Source organism: Dermacentor silvarum, chromosome 3 (assembly GCF_013339745.2).
Source record: "Dermacentor silvarum isolate Dsil-2018 chromosome 3, BIME_Dsil_1.4, whole genome shotgun sequence".
In the NCBI taxonomy this organism is placed as follows: Eukaryota; Metazoa; Arthropoda; class Arachnida; order Ixodida; family Ixodidae; genus Dermacentor; species Dermacentor silvarum.
Window position 1 is genome coordinate 126878338 of NC_051156.1, and position 11958 is coordinate 126890295.

General features: G+C 45.2%; 1 protein-coding gene across 1 annotated transcript in view; it reads right to left on the reverse strand.

Moving 5' to 3' along the window:
- Positions 1-9711, reverse strand: part of LOC119445764 (uncharacterized) — an 86950-nt gene extending 77239 nt beyond the window's left edge. Inside the window, exon 1 of the mRNA XM_037710043.2 lies at positions 8754-9711. Within this exon, the coding sequence (XP_037565971.1) occupies positions 8754-9384 (631 nt within the window). The 5' untranslated portion in view covers positions 9385-9711. The remainder of the gene's footprint in view (positions 1-8753) is intronic.
- Positions 9712-11958: the final 2247 nt, after the last annotated feature.

Sequence of the window (11958 nt, forward strand, 5' to 3'; positions counted from 1 at the left end):
GTGCGCCGCGTATAATGAGATAGATGTTCGGCACCAAATTACTCTCCTGTCAGCTGTATCATGTCTGGGGGCTGGGCCGATTGGTTAGGGCTCTATGCAGAAATACGAACGTAATTTTAATTTGCGTGATGCCAGCATTGAAGAAGCAAGCCTAGGTGAATAGCGTATCTTGTGCATACATAACGTGCTGTGGTGGTAGTGGTGGAGGAATTTAGCTTTATAGGCAGGGGTGGGTGGGGGGGGGGGGGGTGTTAGCCTAGGCAGGAAAATTGCTCCACATGAGGGACCCTTGCAGTGTCCCTTGGGCTTGTCACCACACCTCCACCCAATCAGCGATGTCTCTCGGGAATGCTATTGTGAACAAATTAAGCGTGAGGACAAATCGGGACATCGGGAAACATATTAGAATGGTCGATTAGAGCTTACAAATGCTTATAAAAGTATATTTCTTGTGAATTTGAATTTATCATGATTATATAATTACCTTCTGTGTGCCTGCTATGTACGTATTCCCTATGCGTTTGTTCGCAGTCGCCTGAAGATGTTGACGACGGTGTTTGGAACTTCTTCTTTGCGACCAGTCCTTCTTTGTCACCAGTTGCAAAGTGGTTGTAGGACTGAATTTATTTTGTACGTGTAGTTATGGCTTTGGAAACATACTTTTGAAAAATCTGTACGTATGTGATTATGTTACGACACTGCCAGCATGTCAACGGTGCATATGTAATTACATTTCCCGAAAAGGACTTTGCTTTGAGGCCACTCCTGACGACGGTGCCTTGGCTCATGAGGAAGGTGCATTGTACTCTGCATCCTCATTCTTGTTCTTTTGGTAATTATTTTGCTAATTGTGTATTTAACTTTGTATTCTCGCACTTCCTTTTGTATCTATGTTTACAACTTCTTTGCAAGATAGCTGCACAATATTGAAACAATGCTCAAATCTACCAAAAAACTGTCACGCGCCTGCAAAATCATTCTTGATAAAGGCCGGTTGCCGGCCCGAACGTGGGATCAATTTTAGTGTGTTTTTCAACGTGGATTTACTCAAATACCGATGCAGTTGACAGGAAACTCTTCTTGTCTTTCAACTATATGTATATGTACCTTGCTTTTTATTTCATGGTTATTACGCCATGCTCTTAATATTATATTTGCACTTTATTTCTTCTTCTTTCGACATTGCTTTGTCTAACGTGTTTTTCCCTTTTCTTTGTCTGGCAAGACAAGGTCTTAGTGCCTTTTCTACTTTTTTTGCATGTTCAGCTCAAAATGAACGACATGCCCTTCAATCACGTATGTCAAAGCACGCTTAACATCGACCGTGTCAATGACGTGTCAACTGCCACTGTTAACGGGAATGCGCCATGCATCGTCGTCGATCATGTAAAAGCGCGTGTAACGGGCACCGTGTCAAAGCCTGTCCGCTGCCAATGATGACTCACGTGTAAAAGCACGCATAATGGGGACCGTATCAAAGACCTGTCCACTGCCAATGATGACAGGGACGCGTCGTGATGAACTCCGTTACCAACGAGTAATCTCCCTGGCCATCGGCTCTTTCTCTCATGTTCTTTTTTTCTCTCTCTTCTCTCTTTTTTGGCGTGTTCTTTCCCTACTTGAACATATCAAAATACTGTTGGGAGAATTTGCTGTATCCTTGGAAAAAGGTCGGGCGACCGACCGAGATTGTTGGGTAAATAAACCTAAGATAACCGCGAAGTTGTGCTTCTCATTTCTCTCTCTCTCTCTCTCTCTCTCTCTCTCTATATATATATATATATATATATATATATAGTCAGAACTGACTTACCACATCAACCGATAGTACTACCAAAAGCATTGCTTTCCTCAAAATTAGAAAAGTTATTCATAAGCGTGTCAGATATGAACTTTACGCCTCCACGTTGAATGTATACTTGGCTGCCCTGACTGTACCTAACGGACTTCTCGTTTCCCTTAAGCCAGCTACCCCTCAAATGTCAAGCCGTAACCTTGCAAAATGGAATGACACATTGAAACGGGCATCATTTGAACTCATGCGGATTGTTATCAATCATTATCAATAATCTGCCAAAACCTTATCGAACAGTGAACGACAGTTGCGCAAAGCTTGGGCATTAAGCCCTTTTGAATGTACTTTGCTTGTTGAGTACGAAGAAGAAGAACGATCAGAAATTCACAAGGAGAAGTCCAGGAAGCTGCTACATGATAACGTTAGTCCTCAACCGCTCCCGCCGCGCGACGTTTCTGTTGACGCTGAACCCTCTTGCAGCAAAAGTAACTATCTGTCCAACAATTCAAACGTAGTTAACATTTCGAACGTGGCCTTATCTGACTCGGAAATGGCTGTGCTTTCTCGAGGTTTAAATTTCTTCCCGGCTACCGGCGGCTTTAATGAATTTCAGCTAGCTAAAGATTTAGATGGCTTCGCGAGAAATATGAGGCTGAGGGAGTTTTTTCATGAGCGAGCCGCCACCAATACCATATCTTCCCGCCAACACTGAACCCCGCCGACTCAACGGGATAAATTTCTCGATTTGTATATTTCAGCGGTGCAACGTGACATTCTGCAGGCCTATGGTAGACGCATTCCATTCAAACAACACCTTCCTCTCCCCGAACGAAAAGCAATTGAAGGATTGCAGAAACGCTCAGACGTTGTTATAAAGCTCGCCGATAAAGGAGGAGCTATAGTAGTAATGAACGTGACTGACTACGTCAAGGAGGCCCAGAGGCAATTAAATGATGAGTCATTCTACAAGCGGCTTGATGATGATCCAACTGACAATTTAAAAAGTATTGTCTCTAACACCATCAGGGATCTAATAAGAGATGGTAAACTCGCCGACAAAGCAATGCACTCGTTAATGCCTCTCAGTCCGGTACCAGGAAGGTTTTATTTGCTACCCAAGATACACAAGACTAATAACCCTGGTCGCCCTATTGTGTCAGGCGTTGGAACTGTCACCGAGCTACTTTCAAGCTATGTCGATAGCCTAATTAATGGGATTTCTTCTACTTTTCCATCTTATCTAAAGGACACGTCCCACTTCTTAGCAGACATAATTACACTTGACATCCCCTATGGCTCGTTGCTAGTTACATTGGATGTTGCCTCTCTTTATGCTAACATTCCCCATGACGACGGATTCCGATCTGTCATTAACGCTTACGATGATTCTCCTCTTGACAAATATGTTGATAGCTCTACTTTAGCTACCTTGCTAAAACTTATCTTGAATCTTAACAATTTTGAATTTGACGGCGTACACTTTGTACAAGTGAGTGCCACTTCAATAGGGACCAAAATAGGTCCCAATTACGCTAATGTATGTATGGGACAACTGGAAAATAAATTTCTTTCAACACGTGAACTAAAGCCCTACTACTATAAACGATATATTGATGACATCTTTCTCATCTGGCACCACGGGGAGGCGGAACTACTGGCTTTCATTGCTGACTTTAATAAGGTTCATCCATCCATTTCGTTTTCGAAATTATACTCACACTTATCTATCAGTTTTCTGGACGTCACAGTATCCCTGTGCGGAAACAGACTAACCACCACACTTTATAAGAAGCCTACTGACGTTCACCGATACCTTCATTTTCAAAGTAGCCATGTTAAGCACTGCAAAACCATTATACCCTATAGTCAAGCATTTCGCTTTAAGAGGCTTTGTTCCGAACGCTCTGATTTCATTAACAACTGCGACAGACTCCGCGATGCCCTTATGGTGCAGAAGTATCCGCTCCTAATTGTGAATGACGCGATTAAGCGAGCCGATGCAGTGGACCGCCGTGCGCTTCTTAGACAGGATAAGCGGGTTGAGCAACGAAGGCATACAAATTGAGTCTTGACACATTCTGCATCATTCCAAACGTTAATGTCATCCTTAAAAAAACATCATAACATACTCATGCAGAGTAATCGCCTCAGAGACGTGTTTCCGGAGCCGCCACGCGCAGTTTACCGACGATCAAAAAATTTACGCGACATGCTAACGCCTTCTAAGCTAACAAAACCAATTCACATAGGCTGTCATCCTTGCAACAAGTCGCGGTGCAAGGTTTGCACTCACATGACGACTTCGCAGAGTGTTATGAACACCGCTTCAGATTTTAGCCTCAAGATCAAAGGCAAAGGCAACTTCGACTGCGACACAACCAATGTTGTCTATTTACTTGAATGCTCAACGTGCAAGCTACAGTACATTGTACAAACGGAAACAGCCTTTAGATTGCGTTTAACAATCATAGATCGCATGCCGCGAGCCTGCCGAATCTTCCGCTATCCAAGCATGTCTCTATCCCGGGCCACTCTTTTGACAAGCTAACGGCCACCATACTTGAGTCTGGTTTCAAATCGCACCACGAAAGGGAAGTTCGCGAATCATTTCTAATCCATAAATTTCGTGCCGTGGCCTCTGGGATTAACGAAAACCCGGGCACATTAACCTTTTTGTCCGCGAAATAGATTCATATTCCTATTGTCCTCAGAAGAAACAGCTCATATGTCGTCACGTCGTTTATGCCACAGCTGTTCGCACACCCGACACACATGCACAAGGTTCGCCCGAAACAATTTTCTAGTTGATGATGTGTCATTCTATTATATTTAACCTAGGATGAGTGATATTAACTATTTGTTGCTATCTCATTTTTGCTAGAACTAGTCTACACCTTTATTTCTATGATCTTTTATAAACCGTTCCTTTGTTGCAACTGTTGCTCTACGAACCTGTCGTTGCAAACATCCCGTGGTGCTGCTCTCTTAGCATGTTTGAGTGATGATTCGTCATGGTGCAAGTACCCTACAGCAAAAAGCTGTCTCTGTCAAAAGCTGTCTCTGTTTGTCATTCCCTGCGAAGGTTGTTTGATGTCTCATCTGGTTGTAAACCCTATCTTCTTGTGTATATGCTTGGTGACATTGGCTGCTCTGCGGACTTTGTTGTACAAATCTGTTCTTACAAACATGCCGTGGCAAAATTTTTTTTTCATTTTCACTCATTTCTATCATTTTTATACTTTCTTTTTTTTAATTCTCCTTTTTTTCTAAACACGTTTGGCATGTGTAATGCTGATTCGACACGGATACCTTACAGCAACAGTGTGTCCTGAGGACACCCCCCCCTACTATCATGCCGGTCTCTGTCAAAATTGTTTAGCATTCCCTGTCAAGGTTGTTTGATGGGTCGTTGTAAACTGTGATCTTCTTGTGTATATACTTGGTGACATTGGCTGCTCTGCGGACTTTGTTGTACAAACCTTTTCCTACAACCATGCCGTGGCGTAAAAACATTGTTCTCATATATATATACTCTTCTTTTTTTAATGCTCCTTTTTCTAAACACGTTTGACATGTGCATTGCTGATTCGGCACGGGTACCTGACAGCAACAGTGTGTCGTGAAGACCCCCCCAATACCATGTAGGTATTTAAGCACACCGCCTTACGATTTCATGTATTCCCTGACGAAGGCCAGACCCCGGCCGAAACGTTGGAAATAAAGTATCGTTTTTTTCGTACGTGCGTCCTCAACCTCCAAGTTCCTGTTCAACTACCGTATCCCGGCATAACCTCACTTATATATATATATATATATATATATATATATATATATATATATATATATATATATATATATACATACATATACACAGAGTGTCCCAGCTATCACGCAGCACGATTTAAAAAAAGAGGAACGGCGTTACGCGAAGCAAACCTAGTGCGTATTGTTTCCAGTACAGTGGAGTAGCCGCCAGTACTTTTTTCGTTACTGAGATTTAATTATCCAATTGTAATTAATTATATAACTCGAGAAGTACTCTTCTAATTATGAAAGTGTTAATGAGAAAATTGTAGAGCAACATGAAAAACTCCCAATACAGCTTTCTGTTGCTCAGTACTTGCTAGATAAATGTGTTTTTCCGAGCGTGAAAGAAGCCCGCGAGGACACGCGGAATTGCCGCGCGGCTGGCCGCTCGAGGCACTTTGCGTGTATTCGCGGGCTTCTTTCACGCTCGGAAAAACACTTTTCTGTAGCACTGTGTTTTATTTGCCTTTTACCTGCCTTCAGATGTCGCCTTACGAACTAGCTCGGATACAGACCCATAGTTCAGTGTGCCTCTGAGAGCTGGGTTAAAATGGTATATATAATGAAACAGAGATGGACGCGATATCTTTAGACGTAGCGGTAGCGATGGCTTAAGTAGGTCGAGACGAGTCTTTTTTTTTTTTTTTGGAGGGTGGGGGGGGGCTGACACTGGAAGTACGGCAATAGTTAGAGTAAATAACTGGAATGGAAGAATTATGCAATAGGGGCGTTGACTGAAAGAAAAAACAAACTCGAACCGATAAACGTGCCCCCGTATGCTTATCGCTGACTGTCTCACAGCATTTGTATTCCCTAAGCTCGACTAATTAATTCAAGGACACAAGGTGCTCCATTGCGCAAGTTTTTTGTTGAACTTTTATCAAGTTTACGTGTGAACCTCATTGGGACCCGATGAACGTGCCAACGCAATGTCCCTTTAAACCTGGTTTCAGCTAAAAAAATACATATCGAAGATGACTTCCGTCCGTAACTTTGTATCTGACTGCGAATTTTAGAAACTGCAGTGTTGTTCGTCACTTGCATTGACAAGGCTTCGTTTGTGTCTCACCCGCTTGGGTAGATTAGCTTCGCTTTATCTGTCTTAAGTTGTCCCAGAGACACTTTCTTTCCGCCCACCAACATATATTTCAGCCCTCGACGACCGCGTGTTCAAAGTTGGCTTGCCTTGCAGCCACACCAACTTATATGCTGAAAATCTTATCCCGATAACTGGTACTGAATGGAACCAGTTAGAGCCCGCCTCCGTCGCTTCGATCACTTATGTCACTGCCTTCAAGACAGCCATCGATAGTGAATATTGTGCCTGCTGTCTGTTGCAGCCCATTTATTTTGTTTTCTTTTCTCACTACTCTCGGTAATGCTTCGGCTTTGAGATCAAATCAATCAATCAATCAATCAATCAATAAATCCGCACAGGAACACTACAGACTGATTCCTCTGAATGTCTTGGGTAACGGATTGACAACACGTATTTGTGCAAAGGCGGCAATAGTACGTGTTTTCAATCAATTAGCCAAGCCAATAAGATGAATTGGTCCGCGCTGCCCCTTTGGGAAATATACAGTAGGATTAGCTAAACATTATGTCCTCACAAAAATCAAAATGACAGAAGAAAATCTGACAACGAACACTTCAAGATCTGATCACTGCAATGCTTCTTGTCAGCAGCTGTTCGAAGACAAAACGTTCGGCTGCGCCCATCTCTCACGTAGGTTATCGCTCGCATGGGCGCACTCTGCCAAGAGGAAATTTAACCCTCCTTGACGACAGAAGAAATACCCGAAGTCGGCCGATGAGGTGCACGTGCCGACGGAGTTGCAACGTACTTTAATGCCGTTAAAGGCACCGCTGTCGTTCTCTGCGTTTTCCTGCGAACAGGCCCAATTTGCATAACGCGCCGAGTAAACAAAGATGTCAACGACCGACTTCGCCACCGACAGTATATCCTCCTGCTAAAAACTGTAAAATGTAGAGGCAAACATTTGCACACTTCGTGGCGTGATGACGCACCTCCTATAGGCAGTCTGACAACGCGTAATCGCATCTAGGAAAACGTGAGAAAGCAAAACCAGACATTTGTCACGTTGCCCTCGGTAGTCCGCTTCTTCGTTAGCGTTTTATTATTCTCTTTTAAGCGCAGTGTTGAGCAAGAGGAAAGCAGTTGTTTTTTCTTGAGCTGGAGCATTTGACTCTCACGGAATGTTAACCTGAAGCAGGGTGGATATCTGGGCTAGTTGGTATAATGCACGGAATAAGAAAACTTGTTCCGTGGTATAATTTAGCATACTTCGACGCAGCGCGAACATATGTAGACTGAGGCAAGACATGATTTTTCTTTTCACAATACGAGAATGGGAAAACGTGCCCCAGTAAGGCGCACGCATTATTAGACAAACTGTAAGGGATGCAATTATTTGCTGAGCACGACATGTCACACGAACATGTTATTTGCTTTGTTCTAGCTGTTTTGCGCTGTTACACTAGCGATCGCGTGTGCCTCTGGTCATTGCAGGCGATGTTTTTTTTTGCGTGACAATTGCTTATATTGCCCCACCATGTGGTATATGCTGTTTCCGAATAGCTTGAGGAGTTTTGAGTCGGAGCTCCTGTTCCGCTTGTGTCAACGTCTACGTCTTTTCGCGCCGCAACGAAGGTGCCTAAACCTCACGTTTGCAGTGCTATGAAACGAAATCGCGAACCAACAGCGTAAGACTGCGAAAACCTGGGTTTGAGACATTCGTTCCGGCACTTCCTACGACTGAGCGCAATCTCGATTCGACTTCACGAAAGTGCGAAGTTGGCTAGTTTGTTGGACGTCTACACACCGTGAAAAATGGTCCTTGTTCTACCGCGGCTTATCCCAACAGGGACCACAGTAAAGGCAGACAACGCAAGCGCTGCCAGAGCCAGTGGTTAACTTTATGCGGTAGTTTAGCCAATGGTTCAGCAGCTCAGCCTTTATAAACTGGCGCTGTTTTTTTAAATTTAAATGTCATCCTTCGAACAAAGTGCACGTTGAGTGCGGCCGTTACCGCTTGATGTCAAACAGAAAACCACTTTGAGTTAACTTTTTCAGAGAAACCCCCGTTAAGCGCTGGCTGTTTCGAGCCTTGATGGTATATAAACTTACACTTGAGCGCCCACAGCTGTCCTCGGCGGACCCCGCCGTAGACGGCCAGCAGACCGGAGAGGCACTTGGAAGATAGCGTGCCGTTGCCAGCCAGCTCTTGAATGGGCATCCACAGCTTGAGCACAAACCACTCGGCCGTCCTGGTGAGCGCGCCTTCGGGGTCACTCCACGCCGCGCGGGGTTCACTGTCCAAGTCCAACGCCCTCCTCCTCCGCATGCCGCCTCCAAGTGGTGTCCGCTTGTTGAAGGATCCTACGTTCTTCTGCGACACAAGGCGAGAGTTGCCGGTGTACTCCCGGAGATCGTAATTGGCACCGTACGCGTCTCGAAGTTCACTCGCGTGGACTGAAAGCGAAACCTGGGGCCTTGCGCGTGCTTCCCGAGTGAAACTAGGTGCGAACTTACGCACCTCAGTAGCCGATGAGCGGTACTCCGCGACGCCGTTGTCCGTTGCCTCTTGAGGCCACCGTCCTCTTGTTGCTGCTGTTGTTCTGTCTTCTGCCGCTCTTTGAGCGGGAGCGGCAATAATTCCGTTTGGGACATCGCCGTCTGCCGCTCCGTCGGCGAGGCACAAGACGGTCGCCACGCATAAGCACGCAAACGCGGAGCGCACGGTTCTTGCAGCAGACATTTCTTTTGACAGTTGGACACCGAATGGCGGGGGTCGGCACACGCGGTCGGCTTCTGAGAAGAAGCCGGCCGGCAGAGGTACGCACACGGGCAAGGCAAGGCACAACGGCCCCGAATGGAGGCGAATATCACGGAAGGCACATCTCGGTAACCGGCGATGGCGGTCACCTAGAAACGTGCAGCTCGCGTCGCGCGGGACATTTAGAAATATTGTGAGACGGGGAGCAGCGGCGGCGGCGGCGGTGGCCTTTCGAGGGCCGGCTTATACTAAAGGAGCGCGTGCGTTTACCGACCGAGGGAGGAAAAAACGGCTCAATACGGCCCCCGCGCGATCGGAGGAGGCGGGGAAGAAGAAAAAAAGAAAGCGACATCGTGAACGACGCCGACGCTGCCGCCGGGCTGGCAGCAGCAGCAGCGAGTGTGTAGCATTGAGTGGAGAGGAGAACGAACCACAAGGTCGGTTCGAAACTGGACGTCCTCAAGGCCGGAAAGTTTCCTCAGCCGAGCAGCAGCACCCGTTGGCGGCGCGTGGCGCAACGCACGCCTGTCTCAATAGCGACCATTGGTTGCGACTATAGATGGAAAGGGTTATTGTGCTTACGCGTCCTCCTTTCCACCCGCTATAGAGCTTGGTGCTCCCGCCGACTTCTCTCCGATGTTCACGGTCGTGCACGGGTGCGATGGCCGTCGAGTCGACGCGCGACCTGGGGGCTGCTCCTGTTTTGCGTGGTTAATAATTATGTAGGATTAACGGGAGTACCTAATGAATTGTGGCCCCTGGGGCAGCGCCTCGGTTCCATGAACTTCCTCAGTGGTTTGGCGTTCATCCAGGATGCCTAGAGGCAGTATTGTAATTGCGTTGGTTGCTGTTGGTACCGACTCCGCAATTATCCGTGTCTATGAACCTCAGGGAAGGTGTTAGTTATTGCTTCTGTCGGCGCAAACCTTAACTCGTGGATTATGTTAGTTATTGCTTCTACGTGCGTAAAACTCAAGTCGTCGTGCTTGTTATACAAAGAGATAGCCTGCCGACATTATTAAAGCTATCTCTGGGGATTACTCTATCCACTAGCGCCTTAAGCGACCACCACACGGACGGAGCCTTCGACGCATTTTTGCCACGCCATTTCCCCAAGCACACGCACTTACACATAATGAATAAAAATGACACCATTATCACGGCTAATATGCTTACCAAAAAGCCGATCGTGTTCTTTCGTTAACCACTTGCAGTATATTTCAGATGGTTTACGACGTGGTCATTACATTGCGTAAATTTGGTGCGCCCCTCCCATGTGATGTCCAAATAATACGTGTGAGAAATTTGTTCGACTTCGTAGGCATATGGAGTGCGCATTTATAAAGGTTTATTTGGAAGTTTGCAGATAGAGCTATATTGTCGCCATAATGTACCAGACTGAACACGGGCAAGAGATGGAGAGAGTAAAGCTTACGTTAATAGGTACTGGAGACGTTTGCCTAGCCCTACTGTATACGGCTCGCATGCCACTCCATGTGATGTTGATGATGCATGAAATGAGCTATTCATACACAACACACGTACACAACATGCACGACGATCTAGCTGAAGCACACACTGTAACAAGCATCCAGAGCGTCGGGTTCCGCCCAGTGTCTCGGAGGAAGACTAGAAGGGCCTTTTGGGCGCAAAGCACTAGCACTGCTGCTTCAAGGTCCAAGAGAACGGCTGCAAGCATCTTGGGCAAGCATTCAACGAAATAAAGGCCACGCCGAGTGCTAATGATAAAAAAAAAATTACTCAGTGTAGCTTTTCATTGCTTTTCACTGTCTCTTTGAGGGACAGGAAGGAGCTACATTATAAGTTAAGCCAGATTAGTAGATTACTATGCACGAAGTCTTTGTATGCTATAGAAAAGACACAAATGGGAGGCAATTAATGGCCCCCGCTTCTCGTCATGTCCAAGACTTTGCAAGCTTTTGCTCGGGGATAGTTGCTTGTTTTCGAACCAAAGGCGAATACTTTGCATTGCAATGTAGCAAAAAATTATTCACCGTGACAACTAGAGCGGTATTGTTGTTCGTAAAGAAGCCACAAATACTTAAATTATGTGACGATACTATTGCTCCAGCAATGGTGTCATTTAAACGCTAAACTGAAAGCGGGAGATTTGGACTTCACTTTCTTCGCAAGTAGTCAGTATTTCTTTAATGTCGTGAATTCACATTGAATTCGAAATTCAACCGACCTTGGTGGCTCAGTGACTGGGACGTTCTGCTTCTGAGCACAAATTCGTGGGTTGGGTTCATTCCCGACCGCGTAGGAGCATTACGAGGGGCGATGTATGCGAAAAAGACTACGTTTATTAGATTTAGATGAACACCAAGGAACCTCAGGTGGTAGATATTAATAGAGAGACCCCCAGTATTGCATCTTTCATTGACCGCTTGCTACCCTGGAAGTTTCAATATAAATAAATAAATAAATAAATAAATAAATAAATAAATAAATAAATAAATAAATAAATAAATAAATAAATAAATAAATAAATAAATAAATAAATAAATAAATAAATAAATAAATGGGGTTGATTAT